At 52.6% G+C, this 20,214-nt stretch overlaps 1 protein-coding gene across 4 annotated transcripts in view; it reads left to right on the top strand.

Annotated features, from left to right (window-relative positions):
• Positions 1-18,609, top strand: part of NF2 (neurofibromin 2 (merlin)) — an 80,461-nt gene extending 61,852 nt beyond the window's left edge. For 2 of the 4 annotated variants that reach the window (XM_012644161.1, XM_012644158.1), the window contains 3 exons: positions 531-658; positions 2,856-3,021; positions 15,777-18,609. In XM_012644161.1, coding sequence (XP_012499615.1) covers positions 531-658; positions 2,856-3,021; positions 15,777-15,827 — 345 coding nt within the window. In that variant the 3' untranslated portion in view covers positions 15,828-18,609. Of the gene's footprint in view, positions 1-530; positions 659-2,855; positions 3,022-5,215; positions 6,118-15,776 lie in introns of those variants that run through there. The other 2 variants (XM_012644159.1, XM_012644160.1) reach the window with 2 other exon arrangements.
• Positions 18,610-20,214: the final 1,605 nt, after the last annotated feature.

The following is a 20,214-nucleotide window of genomic DNA, read 5'->3' as shown; positions in this document are numbered from 1 at the left end:
AGCAGGCCTTCTTCTGGCATGTTCTCAGACACCAGAGGAAGCAGCGTCTCTTCTAGCACACCTTCTCCAGCCCCTCGGCCTCTGTTTGCTCCCTGGCTACAGTGTTTATCTTATTTAACTGGGATCATCTGGGAACACATCTGTTTCCTAAAAAGACTCTCAGCTGTTCAAAGCCAGGGACCCTGTCTTGTTCTCTGCATCCGCTCCTAGCACAGGGCCGGGGAGTTTCCTAAATGAAAAAGTGAGTGGGAGTTTGTGTTTGAGTCAACCGAGCATGAAGAATGGCTAAAGATTGAGAGGAGAGGGATGATTTGTCTAGATCCTAGATTATATGTTTGGGACAGTTCACCTGGCAGCGGCGAGTGTGGAGAGACTGAAGCAGAGGGACGGAGGTCCTGGTGGTGCTGGGTGGCAGGGCCCGTGTTGTGCCCATTGGCTTTGTGCCTGCTGCAGGGTTGGTCGTTGACACAGCGGTGCCCCTCTGTCCTTGCACGAGCCAAACCCCCTAATCTGAGATTTCTCATTGATAGCCCATGAACCCGATTCCAGCACCGTTGCCTCCTGACATACCAAGCTTCAACCTCATTGGTGACAGTCTGTCTTTCGACTTCAAGGATACTGACATGAAGCGGCTTTCCATGGAGATAGAGAAAGAAAAGTAGGTAGCCCCCTGCACCCTGCTCTGGGCAGCCGTGACTAGAGTGAGCAGTCCGGCCTGGGGAGGCGGAGGGTCACCAAAGCAGCCTACCACTGGCTCCTGCAAAGGTTTACTCTGTCCTCACCCCCTGGAGGAGGAATTTCAGAAATTAAGGACAACACTTAAGGGTTCAATTCTCCAGGATAAAAATTACACCTGATTGGGGACCTGGAGTTGATAGTGCCTGCAGACCTCGCCTAAAGGGTAGGACGGGGCTGTCAGGTCTCCAAGTCAGCCCAACTGCTGTTGTCTTCGGCGGCAGTTGTCTCCTCATTGAGTTGTTGTGTCTTCCAATGGCTGGGACCTGTGGTGGTCCCCACGTCTAGAATGAACAAAGGTGAGCGAGAGGGGACCCAGGCTCAAGGCTGAGGAAAGGCAACCGCCCGGCGGGGCCAGCCCTGCAGTACCAGCCGAGCCCCAGCACGGCCTGACCCCAGCAGTTTCTGCCTAGCTGCCCTCCCCCTTCCTCTGTGGTCAGTGCAAGTGGATCAGAGTCGGAAAGTCTTCCTAACAGAGGACGTCTAAGCGAAGGCCCCGAGTTCGCAGAGCCAGAGGTAAACTGGTTAACTGTGCCACAGCTCGCCAGAGGACAGTCACAGTAGCTGCCACGCACTGAGTGCCCGTGTATTTTAGCTTTTGTCTCATTGAGTACCTACTAATAAACACCACACTGACATCAAAGGTAGGTTTTAGTGTTCCCATTTTATAAATGAGAATCCAGATTTAGAGAGTTCAGTGAACTCGCCCAGCTACTCATCACAGAGCTGATGAGTAGCCCAGGGGCTGAAACCCTCACCCATCTGACTCTACATACATGCTTTTACCATGTGTAGCGTCATCAGGAAAACCCTCTGGGGAAAGAGTCTCTGTGGAGTCCAGTGCGGGCGGCCACGGCCAGGCTGTGTTTCTCTCAGGGTTCTCATGCTGAGGGTAGAGCTAAGTAACCAGTGAACAGGAGCCTCCATCTGCTGTCTGAGTTCCTTTCACCATTGTCCAGACATGGGTTTTTCTGTGGTGGGGAGCAGGGTGAGGCGCCGTCCTGTTCTGTGTCCTGCTTTTTATAGTTTGCATTTTGTTAGTCTTAGTCCGTTCCAGGTGTTACGAAAAAATACCAGAGGCGAGGTAGCTTATACACAGTTCTGGAGGCCAGGAAGTCCAGGATCAAGGCACTGGCAAACTCAGTCTGGTGAAGACCCTCTTCCTGGCTTCTAGACGGCCCCTTCTTGCTGTGTGCTCACGTGGTGGATGAGCGGGGGTCTCTCTGGGCCTCCGGGGCCTCTTTTACAAAGGCACTAATCCCATCCACGAGGGCTCCACCCTCATGATCTAATTACCTCCCAAAGGCCCCACCTTCTAACACCTTCACATTCGTGATTAGCTTTCAACATGGGCATTTGGGAGAGACACAAACATCCGTAACACTTATTACCGTTGCACGTGTTGACAGTCCACACACTAGCCATGATAATTCCTACGGAACGTTCGTTGGTATTTGTGTTGCATGGTTTTCCTGACCATGCCCTTGTAGTTGGATGCTTTGTGGGTGGTTTCCAGATTTTCAGCATTACAGATAATGTTGCTCAGTGTATTTACTGGCAGGTGAAGTTGGAGGAATCTTTTTCTTCCTGTGTTGGCTGAGCAAGCTTCTGTCATCTTTAGAAGATGAAGTCTCAGAACAAGTGGAGGTTTGGACGTGGCCTAGCAAAAGAGGTCGCTTAATGATTCTGAAAACCAGCACTTAAAAAAAAAAGCTGTCACTTGAATTACTGCTCCAAGAAGGGTCAAGACAAGGAGATTGTTTTGGGTGCCAGGAGGCTTATTTCGTGTGTTGTTATTTGTGCAGAACTAAAGCTATTTGTGACAACTGGTATTTGCAGAGCGCTCTGAGAGTTTACAGAGGGCCTTCCTACACTTTCTTTTATTCAATCCTGACCACACAGCCCTGTGATCATTATCCCAATTTTACTGGTGAGGAAACAGATTCATAGCAGTTAAGTGACCAGCCCAAGCTCCCACCACCCATGAGTGGTCAAGTGGAGACACAAACCCCAGGCCTCAGACCTTAGATCCCACGCCCAGCAGCTCGTGGGTCATGGAGCATCTCAGCCACGTCCCACTGTTGCCCGAGTCCTGATACGTGCTGTGCCCTTGATGGCAGAGTGGAGTATATGGAGAAGAGCAAGCATCTGCAGGAGCAGCTCAACGAACTCAAGACAGAGATCGAGGCCTTGAAACTGAAAGAGCGGGAGACGGCTTTGGACATCCTGCACAACGAGAACTCTGACCGGGGTGGCGGCAGCAGCAAGCACAATACCATTAAGAAGGTACCAGAGTCTTCCTTGTATTTTGCTGATCGGGACAGTCATTAATGAAATGTGGCATTGGCATCTGGTTTCCTTAGTAGCCAAGTCATTAGACTTTGTTATTTTTTATATGTACTTAGTTGAGGAAATTTTGTGACTCTTGCCAGAAAGGGAATTTAATCTGCCAATGACTATGAACCCATTGGCTTGATGGAAGTGGAGCTTGTGTTAAAAGCTCTGATGTAATGAGTCCCTGGTACAGTGTGGGTTTGAGCCATCATTTAGCAGTAAAGTGGTTCTGTCTGTGAGCCAAGGGGCCTTATGCCCAGGGAGCTGCCTTACTTAATGAGAAAGCAAAATGACATAGAGGCTGTTGAGAATGGACTTTTCCCCTCTTGTCTTTTTGTGTCTTTAAGTGGCAAGGACTGTAAAATTCTGTTCTTGATTGAGAAACCAAGTCCTGGATTTTTAACCTTCCTTTTAATACTTAAGAGAAAGTATCTAGGATAACCTCAGTGTTTTAAAAGATGAGACTTCATTATGTTGTAAACAGTTTTGTACCTTTCTCTACTAGTATTTTAAGTTTTCAGCATTTTAGACATTTTTTTTTTTTTAAGAGACAGACTCTGTCTCACTTTGTCACTCAGGCTAGACTGCAGTGGTGTGATCATGGCTCACTGCAGCCTCAAACTCCTGGACTCAAGTGACCGTCCTGCCTCAGTCTCCTGAGTATCTGGGATCATAGGCATGCATCATCACCCCCGGCTAATTTTTCTGTGTTTAGTAGAGATGGGGTCTTGCTCTTGCTCGGGTTGGTCTAGAACTCCTGAGCTCAAGTAATCCTCCTGCCTCGGCCTCCCAGAGTGCTAGGATTATAGGTCTGAGCCACTGTGCCCAGCCCAGCTATATTTTTTCAGGCGTAGGGTCTTGCTATGTTGCCCAGGCTGGTCTCAAACTCCTGGCCTCAAGCAGTCCTTCTACCTCAACCTCCCAAAGTGTTGGGATTACAGGCATGAGCCACCATACTGGGCCTCATAGAGATTTAGAAGCTAAATTCCATACTAATTATCAGCCCAAGAACATACTTCTCTTATTTGGGCCAAGCAGGAAGGTCCTCTCTTACCAGTTAAAACTCTGCACTTAACTGATAGTTCAGGATCAGGTTAACACCTATAAAATAGATGTTATTAAGATAACTCTATTCACTGAGTTGAGAAAACGGCTGATATGGTTAATTTTTTACTCTTTACCGTAGTCTTTAAAATGGTCTCCCAGTTTAAGGACTATCTCTGTTTTCAGCGGTTAAGCTGTATCTGAAAACTACAAGAGATCTGTGTCTATCTGCAATCATTGAGTGGTACAGTAGGGAGCCCTGACTTCTTCTATCTCTCGACTCCAGTTACAGCTGGCGCTGGGTAGAGAATTTCTTTCAATAGTGTAACCTAGAAGAAAAGGTATTTCCACATTCTTCTTTCCTCTGGCTTCTGTAATTTACTAGATTGACCTTCTAAAATAATTATAAATTTTTTTTATTTTTAGAGACAGGGTCTCACTCTGTCACTCAGGCTGGAATGCAGTTGTGCAATCACAGCTCACTGCAGCCTTGAACTCTGGGCTCAAGCAATTGTCCCACCTCAGCCTCCCAAGTAGCTGGGACTACAGGTGTGCACCACCATGCCCAGATAATCTTTAAAAAAATTTTCTTAGAAATGGAGTCTCACTATATTGCCCAGGCTGGTCTTGAATTTCTGGCCTCTAGTGATCCTCCTGCCTCAGCCTCACAAAGTGCTGGGATTACAGGCATGAGCCACCACACCCGGCCCCCAAATAAAATTATTAAACAATTAGTAAAAGGGGAGTGAGTTAAAGGGAGGCCTCATCATTAAGGAAAGAGGTACAACAATGACTGGGCCAGTGAGCTGGTCAGGCCTTGAATGAGCTGCCTAAGACACCCCACCCCACCCCCTCACCCCTCACCTTGTCGTCTGGGCACCAGGAGTAATCTCATCTTTCCTGCTGCTGCTGCAGTGAGCTGAACCCTGGCCACAGGGACCTGGAGTGCTGTAAGCTGGAGAGACCCATTCCTAAGCCATTAAAAATGAAGTAACTTGTCAAGATTTCAGGCCTGTCTGAGCATTTTGCAAATGGCATATGTGGCATTGTTGATATCACAGGGTATGTTTTTGTTTTTCTTCATTTTATTTTGCTGGTTTAGCCTCAAGCCCAAGGCAGAAGACCTATCTGCATTTGAGCCCTCAAAGTAGGTTGTTCCCAGGTACTCTGTATGTGGTGATGGTACTGCCCTCTGTGATACTAACCATGCATGAGCTTGCCTGTCTCTGTCCTCGGGCCACACTGAGCTCTCCCGAGGGCAGGTGGTGCCTGGGTACTGGCCGCAGCATGCTTTGAGTCTGAGAGCAGGCATTGCCCGGTGGGGCCAGACCCACCTCCAGGTCCCCAGAAGGCTGCCTTGTTCTGAAGAGCATGTCATGGGGTCGTAGAACTGGTCGTCCTTCTCATCTTGTGTCACTGTCGGGCTGGGGAAGGTCATGGCTTCTTGTCCAGTCAGGTGTGTCTAAAAGTCCTTTGTGTTGGTGGCATACTCCTTAGATAAATAACCCTAGCATGGAAATGGGGTCAGTTTGGGTACTTTTAAGACTGATGTCTTAAACTCAAGATCAAGACCTTTCATGTGTTGATTATCTCTGAAAACCCACGGTCACACCTTGTAGCTCCTGGTCATGGAATGAAGAGGTCGCCCATGCTGGCTCATTTTCCTTTAGAGCTTCCCCTGTCTGTACACATCCCTTTTCTTTTCAAGTAAAGAAAACAGAGCACAGGGGGTTGGTATGTAAGTCCGTCAAGTAGACTGTGTGACCCATCAGTGCTTGGCTGTCTCTGCGTCGGCTCCTTCCCAGGGTGGAGTGGAGCTTTGGTTGGAGCGAACCCACATTGAGCAGTGTGGTCACGGGCACCCGGGCAGGAGTGGTCAGTGGTGGTTGAGTGAATTAATTGAATGATTGCTGCTTTTCTTCTGCTACTGTCGTTATTCTTTTCGCATGCCTAGGCAGTGGAGAGAATTTATTTTGCCCCATGATAAAATGTCATCCTGCCTCTGCTCCTCAACTAACCCATGCCAATGAGCCCAGCGCCATCCGACAGTCACGCAGGATGTATCCTTTGGAATCCTCACTGTAGTTTTTGCTACTAGAGTCGAATAAGCTCATTGGAAGCTTCCTGCCAAAAAGAGACCTGACATAAAATAGATCCCATTTGTGGTTGTTATCTTAGCAAGAGAGGTTATTAAAGTCCCAGATAGATATTATAAGATGGATTTGAGCTGTCGGTGGTTCCAAGAATCCATGGCATGAACCCTGATTTGTGTGTGACACTTTTATTTAGTAGGCTCTTATTTCTTCAGCTTTCTCACTCCATGGTGGCGTTTGTACCCCAACACCAAGCAGCGCACGCTCTGAGCAGGGCAATATGGCCAGCATGGGCTTGGGTAGGCCAGGTGGGTCATCGGCTCGAGTAGTGCCCCTACTGCACCCACCCCTTGGTTTACTGAACTTTGTGGTTACCACAGGGGCAAACAGAAAATCCCACTTTGTTTCAGTTGGTACCATTAGATATTCCCTATGTGGGACTGTGCTCTTCAACCTGAACATGATTTCATCTTCTTTCTATAATGATGCAGAATGTTTAAATTCTTCAGGGTCCTGATTTTGACCATCAGTTCTCACTGAGATGTAGACAAAAGAAGTCTCATTTTTAGTTAAATTTGCACTGCTTCCAAGACACACATGGAAGCATTTATTCATTCACTCATTTTTTTAATGTCTTTTTTTTTTGAGACAGAGTCTTACTCTGTTGCCCACGTTGGAGTACAGTGGTATCATCATAGCTCTCTGCAACCTCAAACTCCTGCCCTCAAGTGATTCTCCTGCTTCGGCCTCCCAAAGTGCTAGGATTACAGGCATGAATCACTATACCTGGCCCATTCTTTTAGTGTCTTAATGTGAGCTTGTTTTCAAAGAAGATTGCCAGGCTCCAATTAATCAAGAATTCTGATTAATCTTTAATAAAAGCGTAGAATTGAGCTTTTTTTTTTTGAGACAGAGTCTTGCTCTGTTGCCCAGGCTAGAGTACAGTAGCATCGTCATAGCTCACTACAACCTCCAACTCCTGGGCTCAAGTGATCCTCCTGCCTCAGCCTCCCCAGTAGCTAGGGCTACAGGCACACACAACCATGCTTGGCTAGTTTTTCTATTTTTTGTAGAGACAGGGTCTCGCCATGTTGCTCAGGCTGATCTCGAACTCTTGGCCTCAAGCAATTCTCCTGCCTCGGCCTCCCAAAGTGCTAGGATTATAGCCATGAGCCATCGCCCCCGGCCTTGACTTGGCTTTTAATATGACAGGAGTTCTCTCATTATGACGAGATTAAATAGTGGTCGTTTTTGCTGCACATGAAGTTCAATGCACATTGCGTTGTCTATACTTTGGCTGTCCCTGTGGCTGGTGACCAGGACTGACCAGCCACCTCCCTGAGCTGGGGTGTCTCTAGGGTCTGGCCACTCCAGTCTAGCCTGATGTGAGCCTAGCTGAAGAGAAGACCGCTTCAGGCTTGGAAGTGTGGGTGCCTAGATAGAGTTCTATCTAGAACGGGTATGAGAGTTGCAAAGGCTGGTGGTGAACTGGATGGTTTCCAGTGGCCTAAAAGCTCATTAATCTGGATCTAAACCAGCCTGCATTGATTTTGGGGTTTTTTTTTTAATGTTTTTTGATCATAGATTTCTTCAATGAAAGAACAGGTCTCTCACCTACTACTTCCAGTCCTCTTCTGCCTTGCTGAGAGCTCTCGGAGTCTGACGGGGTTTTAGCAGTACCGACGGGGGCTGTGTGACGCTCAGGCTAATTCAAGGAGTTTACCCTTAGGTTCCTCATTCCCCTGGGAATGCCGACGGCTGTCCAGTCTGGTTAACCAAGGTTACCACTGCTCTGCAACTTCCTTTCTCTAGAAGTCTTCCTCTCCCTCAGGCTTGTGTCCGCACCTGTAAAAGGTGAATAAAAATAGTCCTTACCCCCCGCCCCCTGGGATTGTTGTGCAGATTAAATGGGGAAATGCACATGAAACAATGCACAGTAAGAATTCAGTAAGGGCTTAAAAATATAAAAAGAAGCAAATCTGCTGTAAGCCCCAGTTGAGGACGAAGGCAGGCATCGGGCAGCGCTGCCACGTTCCTGCACATAGCTGTGTGAGCACGGTCATTAGTTGTAGTGAGTGCTATGTGGGTTGGAGGTGAAAACTTTTAAAAAGCCAGAATTAACTTCACTGGTTCCTTCTAATATTTGATTTGAGTTTGCAAGGGCAGGTTTTTCTCCTCCTGCTAATCTTAACTCCCTGCATTTCTGTTTTTCCCAATTGATCCGTGCAACTGGTTTGGCATTTGCATCCGAGTCAGAGCAACACTGGCAATCAAAAGCCACCCTGGGGAACCTGGATTCGATTCATTCTCAGAAGGAGTGACATGTGGCCCTGGCATCTGAGCCTTCCGAATGAGGGGAGTCGGTCTGGCAGTCAGGCTGGGGTCGGGGATGCAGAGTGCCATGGGCCTGAGCTTCTTGCCCTGAGAGCCACAGTACTGATGACAGGGGTATGGCCTGGTGTGACTTAGCTGTGCCACCACCCTTTGGAGAGGAAAATGTGATCCTGGAGTATGGACACTTCGGGGTCTTGCTTTTGTCCCTTGTCAAGGAACCAGTTTTAGTCTCCCGATCCTGAGCTGGTCTGAGTGCCAGCAAACAAAGTCATCGTTTTTTGTGCCCACGGTCTCCAAGGGAGCACAGGATTTCAAAGGAAATTCACAGATGAGAAATCATGGGCTTGGTGGAGGAGCTTAGAAAGCTTATTTCATTAGTAAATGGTTTGAACCGTCAAGGTCCAGCTGTGGCTTCCACTGGTGGAGGAACAGGAACAGAAGAGCCTTGACATTTATTTGAAGCTCTGGCCTCCTCTCTTGAATCAGGAAGACATAAACGTCCAATGTCATCTTCAATATGTGCAGACTCCCCTTGGAGATGCAGGGCTGGTGAAGTGAAGTAGAACACTTAAAAAACACCCAGGGAAGTGATAAATCACAGGGAGAGATTGCATGTGCGTGAAAGGCGTCTCCCACAATTAAAACAAGCGGCCAGAGCCTCCCTGGTGACCTCTATTCTGCATCGCCAGCCTCGAAGATGGCTGCTAAATAGTTTATGTTTAGTACGTAGTGAATACACCCAGCCCTCCTTATGTCCCGAGTGGGCCCCAGAGTGGCTCTGCTTGCTTTAGAAAGTGGGCATTGTCTGGTAGATCGTCCTCAGCCCTGACATAAAAGGCAGCACACTGGCTCCCCAGCTCCAGAACCTTCCCTTTGTTCTTGCTGGAACAAGGTAGAGGTGGTAGGGAGGAGGGAAGAAAGAGGAATGAGGAGTGTGGTGGGGAGTGGGGATCAACAGGGAGCAGTAGCAGCACCAGATGTCGCCATAGAACACGTAGAAGAATTTGTAGTGGCAATCTGAGCTCTTCCTCTCAGCTCTCTGGAAGCACATGGAAGGCAGTGGGAGCTGAAGGCTGGTCTTAGGAGTGCCCTTCCTGCATGTGACACCTTGGGCTCATCCCTGAAGGCCACTCCTAACACACAAAATTTCTGGGTGTCTCGTAACTGTTGAGGGCTTACAGTTTTCTTGCTTGTTTCTGGTAGCTCCAGATAGAAGAGCCTACCGGCTTCTTTTCCAAAAGACTACAACGCAATCCTCTTTTAGGATGGACTTTACCCAGTCAAGCAGTTGTTCCTTGGGAGGTGTTGGAGAGCCTACAAACCTGCCTTGCAGGCCTAGGATATTTTATGACCATTTGGAAGTGCCTGAGGACGTTATCGGGCCTTATTTGATGCAGTAAAACATCCCATTTGGCCCCTCGGCACTGAAGATCTGTTTCAGCGCAGCTCTCCTCTGGCACCTGATTTGTTGCTGCAACAGTGGGAGGGAAGAGCAGGATGCAAACTCATTCTGCAGGCTCGACGTTCTGTTCTTACGATCCTTGCCGTGATTTCTCTTTGATATTGGCAATTTGAAAATGACATCAGTCTATCCGGACCTTTTTCCTAAGGCACTTGCTCCAAGTGCTCCATAGATACCATTTAGCTTCCGCTTGCCCAGTGAGGTGGATCAGGCTGATTAGTGCATTTGTCAGGCAGAGGAACAGTAGCAAAGGGGACGCAGGCAGACAGGTTACCAGGCGTCTTTCTGCTGCTTTAGATCCCTAAGGGATTAATACACGAGGGGCCCCCCTGGGTTTTCCCGGGCAGATTTCTCTCTAGAGCAGATAAAGTAGCTAATACCAAATTGGATTTGTTCTTTGGGATGGACTTGGCCTTTCATTCCACCTCTGTGTAGGGATAAGTGTGTGGACAGCCCTCTCCCCGTGCACATCCCCACGTGGCATTTGGGTGCAAGCTGTCACTAGCAAGGCTGCAGAAACGTAATCTGGCCACTTTGCACAGCCACCCCCTTCACCAACCCCTTCCCCTCGGCTCCACTTGGGAAGGGGGAATGTCTGTCGCACCTCAGACCAAAGATTCCGTCGGAATTTGTTGCTCCTGGGTTTGGCTGTCACCTTCCTGCTCCAGAGCCTGCTTTCTCCCTGGGGATCCTGGTGCCAGAGAATCTGCATGTCCTTTTGTACTCCGCCCTCCCCTGCGCCTTCATTTTCAATATGTAGTGGCGGCGAGAGGAAGTATAACATGATTTTAGGGCTCGCATTTCAATTCTGCTGCATTTTTATGGGACAAGTGGAGACTGAGCGCCTGGAGTTATTAGGTTAGTATCTAAAATGGGTTCAGCGCTGTGGGTCCTTTTGTTTCAAATGAATTAGACGGCCCCCTCCCACCTTCCTCTCTCCTCCCTCGGGATGAGCGGATTGAGGCGAGGCCCCCAGAGACTAGTTGAAGGAATCCTCGTGCTTTGATTAGTTTTGTTCTCTTGCTTAATTGTGCAGCTTCCTTGCTCCCTCCGCTGAGAACTGGAGTGGCTCAGTGTTTTGTCCCCCTCCCCCCTGTGCTTTAGGAATAAGATTATCACAATGCGGCTGTGTGAATCAATTTTCTCTCTGTGCTGATGAAAGTGTAATTCATTCTTAATCAAGCAGCCTCGCTGCCGCAGGCTCCATGCCGGAATCCATCCAGTTGCCCTCCCAGCACTTTGGGAAACGATCCCCCAAAAGGACTTTCAGAGGAGAGCCAGAAGAGAGGCCGCCTCGCACCTCGTGCTGTGGCTTTCCAGCAGGGGGCGCTCTTGGGAGTGGCGCTGGAGGAGGCTTTGTAGCTGGGAGCCTTCTGCTGCCGGGCAGGGGAGCCCTTCTCACGGGGGCCTTCCAGCCTTGCTGTCTCCACACCCCGGCCGTTTCTCATGAGCATCTCGATGGGCTGCCGAAAGCCTCGCGCAGCAGTGAGCAGGAGCGGTTGCATCTGCATCTTGCATGCCTTGGTTAGGAGAACCGGCTGGGCACCAGGTCCCTCTCTACGGTTGACAGGAGCCAGCCTCCTCTGTCTGTTTAAGGAGACAGATGTGTGTCCCGAATCTGAACTCGTTTAGACTGGGTGGCTGTGTCCGCTTTTGTCAGGCCACACACACTTCGGGGAGCGTCAGGAGGCCTATACCCTTTCACAGCCTGGTGGCCATCACCGGCACCTGGCAGGTAGACGGAGAAGCGGGCAGGAGGAGAGGGACTCTGCCAGGGTTGAGTCCCCACGCTGGCCAGGAAGCAGGAGCCAAACCCCAACAAGTGGATCAGAGGCCCCATAAGATAAAAACAAAGCCGTGTGGATCTGCAGCAAAGAAAAAAAAAAAGGAAGTTTGTCTCCTCAGAATGGAATTGGATTAGTGACAGGCTTGAACAGCCGGTTCAGTGAAGAGAGAACTTAATTCCGCCTGTATTATTCACACGGCTGATTCTAATCAGATGTGAAGAGACAGCTGGAAGAGAGCAGCAGGTCAGCCCAGCGCCTGGTGAGGAGACTTCGTGTTCCTTTAGTCATCTTTAGGGACCCGGCGGGAGCTCTGGGCCGGAGCCGTCGAGCAGGCCTGTGCTTTCGGCTTCCCAGAGGCGCCGGGCCCGGCTGCCAGAGTCCCGTGGTTGGTCCCCGTCTGGATTCAGTGGGAGTTCTGAAGGACAGTGCGCAGCAGACGTGGTCACCCACGTTCACCAGAGCTCTGCCCTCTTGTCCTCAAAAGGATCCAAAGGAGCTGGACCAGGCTCGGCAGCTCCCAAAGTGACACAGCCATTGTCCTCGAGGCCCTGGCTGTGTTAATATACTGCTCCACCGCCTGCTACAGTTCAGAGAGCTCTTCCTGCATAGCGCTGGAGATCCGCCCTGGCAGTGTGCATCTGAGGGATCCCTCCCTCCTGGACACCCGGCGCCCCAGGCAGGCAAGGCCACGTTGCTTCAGTTCTCAACTCAGTGCGACATGGGACGAGGTGAGGGCCTTGGTCGGATTGTCTTCAAGGCACCTCTGGCGCTGGCAAGCGGAGGTGTTGCTGGGCCGGGGGAGCCAGGCCGGTCGCTGAGCAGGAAGATGGGCCAAACGCTGACACAGGCTCGCGCACCTTATGGTGTAAGAGGGTCACAGGGAAACCAGGAGACTTGCAAGCCGACTTTCATGAGTTTAAAAAGAAGTCCCGCAGAGGCGGAGTTTATTTTATGAAAGGCTAGCTATGTGCTGTGTCCTCAGAGCCCTGGCCTTATCTTTTATGAATACCTCCTACCTGTAGCTGTGCTGTAAATGTGACTGTCAGCAAGCTTTCTAGAAGACTCTGTCTGTTCTAGAAGCAGCAGGTGGTGAAGGATCCCACAGGTGAGGGGAGCCTGCCCGCTGGAGCTGTGGGGCAGCGGCCAGGCCGGGAGCGCAGGTGGCAGGGCTCTTTGCAGTGCCCGGGGGAAGCTTCCTGAGCTGCTCTGTAGCCGAGGGCCAACGGCTCCCCTGAGCTCCTACCGGAAGGAAAGAAGCCCAAGTCTCATCTCGCTGCCTGCCTTTCCCGCCTGCTCCCCAGAGTAAGCTGGTGCCCTCCTGCTGGGAGAAGGGCATCTTGGTGTCTTAAGACAAATGACACCCCTGAGGTGGAAGCAGGCAGAGGCCAGGGTGGCCACTGGGAGGGTTCCAGCAGCAGGGAGTGGCCTTGTGCAGTAAACCCTTCTGACTGGGGTTCCCTTGGGATTGGAGCTGCCAAAACTGTACGATACAGAGAGGGTCACGTGTGGCAACAGCCAGCCCTGCCTGTGGGGCCGGGGCGGTGGCACCAGGAGGCTCCCAGGCCCCTCTGGCAGCAGCCCTCGCTGATCAACGTAGCCAGGTCGTGGCCGCTTCTGTCCGGTGGATGTGCCTTTCCCTCTAACCACGTCAGTGCCTTCTGGAAGCCTGGCACCCCCTCCTTTTGCCACGACCACGTGTCTGTGGGGCTTTCCTACTTCTGCGTGGTCAGCCCATCCCACTTCCTGTGTACTTTTCCGTGGTGCTGAGATAAACTCCGGTTCCTGCGAGGTAAGAGGCCGGCTCAGCCCTGCAGGGCAGCTGGGGTGGGGATTGGGAAGCGTCCCGCCCACCCGGAGAGCAGTTTGCATCCTAACAAGCACATGCTTGAGTAACTGGAATCTGGTGCTGCCGGCGCTGCCAAAACCCTCCCTTGGCACCTTGAGGGGACAGCCAGCACGCTCCTCGGGTAGAGGATCCAGGAATTCTTGGAGCCAACATTGTACAAATGGGCAGGAGGCTCTCAGAGGCCCCCACAGCCTGGGCTCCCTGCCTGGGGAAGTGGCCAGGCCTCTCGGCATTGCTTACCCCTCCTCGGAAGCTGTGGAGGCCAGTGCCACGTGTGACCCTGCTGTCGCCCACACCCCTTCCTAACGGGCACTCTGCTCTGCTCCCCCAGGATGAGAGGAGCCAGAGCTGGGGGAAGGGAAGAAACGTGCCACTGCTATTAGTAGTAACAGCTGCTGAGTTCCCACCATGCACCAGCCGTGGGGCTGAGTGCTTCACACGCGTTCGCCAGTGTCTCTGCACGTCACCCAGTGAGGAAGCAGCTGCCGTTACCCCTGCTTCACGGTGGGGCACTGAGGCCAGAGGGAGTAAGTGACCCGCCTAGGGCCACACAGCTGGTCAGCGGCCCCAGACGGGCCTTCAGTCAGGCTGTCAGTGGTGCCCGTGTCTGACTCAAAGTGGCTGTGGTCAGGGCCCTGTCCCGTGTCCTCCGAGGAGCCGGCCTGAGGTCTTCTCACAAGTGTGAAGAAATGTGAGGAGAGACGTCGGGTTTCACACCTTTAGGTTTAAACCCTCTGCCAAGAGGATTTTTGTCCCAGTAGTTCTGTGGCATCTGCCATTCTTTCTTCCCTCTTCCCAGTTAGCATCCTGGTCCCCATTATCTCAGGGCACAGAACTCCTGGCACTTGTCCTCCGATTGCATTTAGGAAGAAACCCCTCCAAATGCAGCGCCCTTCTAGAGGGGTCCAGCTCAGCAAGGAGCGCGCTCCGCATGCCCGTCAGAACCGGGCTTTCCAGCGGGCTTCTGAAAGTGATTCCACCGCAGAAAACAGCTCAGAAGCCTCCCTGCACTCAGCTTGTTAGTCAGGAACTTCAAGCCCAAAAGATTTGGCAGGATTTGAAGAATTGCTCAAGCTGTCTCGCTCCAAGCACGCTAATGCTGCCTGTCTTTTGATGGTGAAGTGGTCGGGGTGGAATCTCCCTCCCCTGCCCTTTGCGGAGCCGCGAACGGCACTGACTCTTCACGTTCAGAGACTGCCAGGGCCCCAGAGGATGGGCCAGACCATCTAGCCCACCCCCTGGTTACCTCCTGAGGAGAGGGCTCAGAGAGGTCAAGAGTGTCCACTGAGGCCACACAGCAAGCTGGTGACAGAGGAGGCTAAGTGTTTTGGAGGCTATGAAGGTGGATAGTGTGGCCTCCTTGCCCCCAAGCTCTCCTGCAGGAAGCCCCAGAGCTGGATATGGAACACACAGTCTCGTCCAAGGCGTTGATTTCAGGAGTAGAGCAGGGAGCAGGGCAATGGGAGAGCGCTTGTGCCAGAAGCTTCTGTTCTGGGAGATGCTGGGAAGTGGCCTACAGAATCAGGGGCCTATTAGGAGGTCACAGTTGCTGGACAGAGCAGGGCTCACATGCACCCCTCCCCCTGCCTGCACCCAGCCCTGCTTGGAAAGCCTGTTGCCTCCCAGCTCGTGGACAGAGACCCTCTCTCAGCTGCTGGGTCATGGGCAAGTCTGTTCGGGGCCACCTGGGGAACCAAGAGTAGAAGGGACAAGCTCATCCTCATCTGACACAGGCCTGCCTTGCCCGAGGCCATGTCGCCTTGCTCAGACGTGACCCCAGGGTGTGAGGACCGAGATGCTTACCCTGCCAGGGCCAGTGTCACCGCAGACAGCACACCACGTGGGGCAGCTCAGACACTTTTGTAGACGGGAATGTGAGAATCTAGGGATCCCCTGTCCTCTGTGAAAAGGTGGCATTGATGACGTGTTGCTGCTGACATGTCCACCAGCCTTCCCTCCTGGCATGTCCTCATGTGTCACCTCCTAATTTGATTTCATGGGCAAATCTGGAAACTTATCTGGGATTGACCGCCAACTTCGTGAACATCTGAACAGTCTTCCCTTCCACTCCCAACCGATGGGACCCGAGTGACAGAGCAGAAATCCCATCCCCTCTCAGCTTCTTCTCTGCTCTCTTACAGCTCACCTTGCAGAGTGCCAAGTCCCGAGTGGCCTTCTTTGAAGAGCTCTAGCAGGTGACCCAGCCACCCCGGATCTGCCACTTCTGCTGCCCCCAGCACCAGCGGGATGGGCCGGACACCGTGGGAACCATCCGTGGGGGGCCGGCTGTGGGCTTCCCTGGGAGCTCCAGAACTTTCCCCAGCTGAGTGGAGAGCCCAACCTCCTTTATGTGCAATTGCCTTGAACTATGACCCTGCAGAGCTTTCTGTCATGGTGTTCTAGTTCTCCTGACCCGAGTCTCTCTTTGTCTTCCTTTGTCCAATGTGGGGGTCCCCTACATCCTTGGCCCAAGGTGCGCGGTGTGCGTCTTCGCGTCCAGTGCTGGCCTCCACAGCCCAGTCTGGGAAGTGCGTAGGGGTGAAGTGCAGGGGCTCTGGGGGCCAGGAGGCTAGTGCCACCACCCTTACTTCACCCAGGGTTCCGGAACGTCCATCCCCTCCATGGGTGAGGACCTGCCGTGCAGTGAAGAAGCTCAGCCCGGCTGAGCCCAGGCCCGGAGCGGCCTGCCTGCCTCACGTCGTCGGGGAGCTTGCCCGCAGCTCATGACGAGCAGAGTGCTGGGTCCCCGCCAGGCACCCCCAAGGTGGCGCTCTGGGTGCCAGCTGGTGGGGAGTAGGCAGGGCAGCTGTGCCCGGGGAGGGATTTTAGGCAGAAGCTGTGAGGGCGGGCCGGCTGCCAGCCCAGGGGCTGGGAGGCGAGTGGAGCCCCGGAGGGAGCTGACGGTACAGCGCTCTCACCCCCTCCCCCGCCACCCCAAACCCCGAAGCTGAGAGGCAAGTGGGGGCCACAGGGGTCTTTCCTGTCCCCTGGCAGCCTTGGCACCTCCTGCCTGTGGGGGCTGGGCACTCCCCGGTCGTGCTGTAGTCAGCACCCGGCAACCCAGCCCTGACCTCCGAGGCCCCACAGGTACTTCTCTCTGGCCCAGACACCGAGCTACACTGGTGCTGTCTGTGGCACTGATCTGCATCGGCCACCCTCCTGGCCAGGTGCCAGCAAGCCCTTCCCAACCCACTGCTGTGCCTGGGCCTCGTCCCCCGGGGTCTCTTTGTTTCCTATTCCCTCGGGGGCCCAGTGGGGTCCCTTTGTGCCCCTCCCAGCACAAGCCTGATGCAGCTGTCCACTCGGTGCTCGCACGGGCTGGCACACGACTCCCTCCGTGCCAGGCAGCAGCGGGTCACAGAACCACCCCGGGGGCCACCTTCTTGCCCTTTCTTTTCCCCACGGCTGGTGCTGCTGCTCTGGCCACCTGGAGCCCTTTACATCCTTCTAGACAGGCCATTATGCACAGCAGGTGCTGCGTCTTAACTCGGTGAGAAGACACTTATTAGCTGAAGACGGATGAGGGCTGGAGAGTTCCGAGGGCAGCGGTGGTCGCTGGCAGTTCTAGCTGGCCTTGGAAAACTGAGGAGCTCGCGGGGATCCTGACTTTCCCACTGTCAGGCCGACCCAGCAGGGTCCTTCTCAGGCCACCTTGCCCTGAGGAAGCCAGCCCTGTGTGTCACCCCAGCCCCTGAGGGCATGCAGGGTGGGACTCCACATCTGGAACCTGAGTGTGGATGGTGGTGGCTGGGAGACTGTCCCTGTGTCTTCCTCGCAGGGGAGCGTCCCCAGGAGCCGAAGCCTGAGGCGTCTGTGCAGTGAGGTCTGGCTCACCCATCCCTGAGTGTCTACACCTGTTACTTTCCTCCTGATCTATAAATTTGTTCTTTAACTATGGCTGCAGGGCTTAGAAGCATGATGGTGGTTTATAAAAACGATGTCAGGCTTCGTTTTCTTATTCCTTAACTGCTGTGTACTTCTGAAGTCCAGAAATGCCAGGCCACGTGGCCTCAAGGGAGCTGGCTGGTGCCTGAGCTGTGGCAGGAGCACCGGGCCCGGGGAGCAGGCGGGGGGTGTGGGGGGGCCAGCAAGGCCCGTCAGCCAGCGGCACTCGTTCCCCTTGAAGCAAGAGCTAGTGGCACCTCCCCGCAGACGGATGAGAGGACCGTGGCCTCGGGAAGGTCTTGAGCCCCAGTAGCAGGAGAAAGAGTGAAAAAACTGCTCGGTTTTCAGAGCCTTGTGCCTGTGGCTGAGGTGACCGTGTCCTTGTTAAGTGAACGTTTTCAGAGCCTGGGCGCTTGTCAAGTCAGGAATCCGTGAAGCCCATTGCGAGCAGCGCCCTGGCCACGGTTTCTCATTACGAGCTTCTGATGGCTCTCGGGCAGAGGCACTGCCACCCTGAAACTGTCCGGGACGGCACTGCCCAGCTCGTGACACTCCATGGGGCTGTGCTATTGGCCGGTGGCTACTGGGGACAGACCACCTCATCCATCCCGACTGAGGCCCCATCTCAGCCCCAGCAGCGCCCTGACCTGTGGCATTTTCCCGATTATTCACGTGCCCGCCAGGCCCTGCTAGACAACACCCCGCGGCATTACGTAACACTTCCTGAGTGACTGTGTCTTGTAATCTTGGGGACAGGTTTCTCTCTCTCCCTTTCTTTTCTTTTCCAAAAGTCCAGAGGCTGACAACCGGGAGGGTTACTAAGTGTTGCTCGCTGACAGGCTGGGGCCTCGCAGCCCGGGAGGGGCAGTGCTGGCGGGAGACAGCCCTTCCCAGTCGCCCTGGGGCCACGGCGGCCCTCGTGGGCTTTCAGGGAAGCACCATCCGTTTTCAAAGCTGTCAGAGATGTCAAACGGCACTTCGTCCTGTGGGGCCTGAGTCCCACCTCCTGTCAGGGCCAGACGGTGGAAGGCTCTTTTCTGCTCTGGGGGACTGTTGTAATTTAAATGATCATTTTAATAAAAATTCTAAGCTGGAAAAAGTTGGTCTCAGGCTTCCTCAGTTTGCTTGTCACTCAGGACATGGAGGCAGCCAGACGGGCTGGTGCGGGGCCGGCTCTCGTGGTTCTGTGAGGAAACAGCCCCTCGGCCCTCCCTGACCGCCCGGGCCTTCGACTGCAGACCCTTGTGTTGGTGGCAAAAGGACGCTTCCTTCCGTGCTGATGACGGCACCCCTAGCGACACCTTCACCTGGGAACTCCCTCCCTCTTCCCGTGGGGCCTGAGGGGATCCTGGGGGTGGTGAGGGCCCTACATGGGGTCCCAATGCCTCCATTTCCCCTCCGCACCTGGTTCCAGACCAGAAAACTAGGGCGCTGGGCTGGGTGTCCCCTCCAGACATTTCTGCTTCCGAAGGTCCCCATTCTGGGCTCTGGAGGGTCGGGGCATGAGGGCCCCTGGGGCCGGGTGCTGTCGGCAGAGCCACTGAGGCACAGCTACTGTCACAGGCCTACACGACATTTGCACTTGAAGTTGGAAACCATCACTCCAGAGCTTATGTTTTTTGTGTTTTGTTTCTATTTTTTTAATTGATAAAACTCCTTTATTTTGACCAAAACTACTATAGGATAACTCTGTCCCAAATCACTGCAGCCTAAAATCAGAGATTGAGATGGCACAACATGGTTATCAGGACTTGTAAGAGACGTGCCTGCCACACTTGTCAGAATACACTTCAGGTGTCTGTTGTACAAGCCAATAAAGAAAATCACCCATCAGAATACACAAAAAATTGCTGAAATGTTTGAGTTAAACATAACTAGTTTTTTATATATTTTGGAAAGCTGAAGTTGATAAATTAGAGAATTATGAAAGTTTTTACATTTTTTATTAGCTTTGAATATACAGAATTAGCAACCAGATTTTTATTAGATAAATAATACGAAACTTCTTCCCTTCTCAAATGGAGATTGTTATTTTTAGTAATTGGAAGCAGTTTGATTTCCTTATGTAGTCTAAGCCAGAGAAAGCACTTCGAGAATACTGGTCATTTTAAGCTGTCCAGACAATATTTTTACCTAACCTTTTTGTAAAAGACAACCTCAAACCCCAAAAGACAATGACATGCTCACACTGAGATCCGAGGTCCCCATGAAGTAGGGTTAGAATTAATAATATCGCCTGGCATTTTGATACTGAGATCGGCCGAGTTCTTTGTTGGTTTTTGTTTTGTTTTTTTTTTAGTTTGTGGTGACCCTGCTGTGAACGCCAAGCTGTTGGCCCAACCTCGGAGCTTAATTGTGGCACTTGCAGCTGGTCCCACTGGATCCCTGAGCGGATCATTCTGGCCTGGCTGCCTCTGGTCGGCGCCCGAGTGGGGAGTGCCTGGCAGCTGCTCCCCAGGGCCGCCTACCCCAGCAGCCTTCGCCTGGAGGAGCGGATGAGGAGCCACCCACGTGTACTCAAGAGTTGGCAGCAGGACTCTGGGGGGAAAGGTATTGTGAGAAGATTGCTGCGACTGTGTCTAATCCAATTTCTTGCCCGTCTGGGGAAGAGAACGTCAAGCCATCCGCGTGTTCTCCGTCTCCCTCTCAGACAGCCCAGGCGGCCTCATCCCCAGCCAGGAGAGGCCAAGGGCT

Source organism: Propithecus coquereli, unplaced genomic scaffold (assembly GCF_000956105.1).
Source record: "Propithecus coquereli isolate 6110/MARCELLA unplaced genomic scaffold, Pcoq_1.0 Scaffold206, whole genome shotgun sequence".
NCBI lineage: Eukaryota > Metazoa > Chordata > Mammalia > Primates > Indriidae > Propithecus > Propithecus coquereli.
This window is presented reverse-complemented; position numbering and strand designations above follow the sequence as displayed.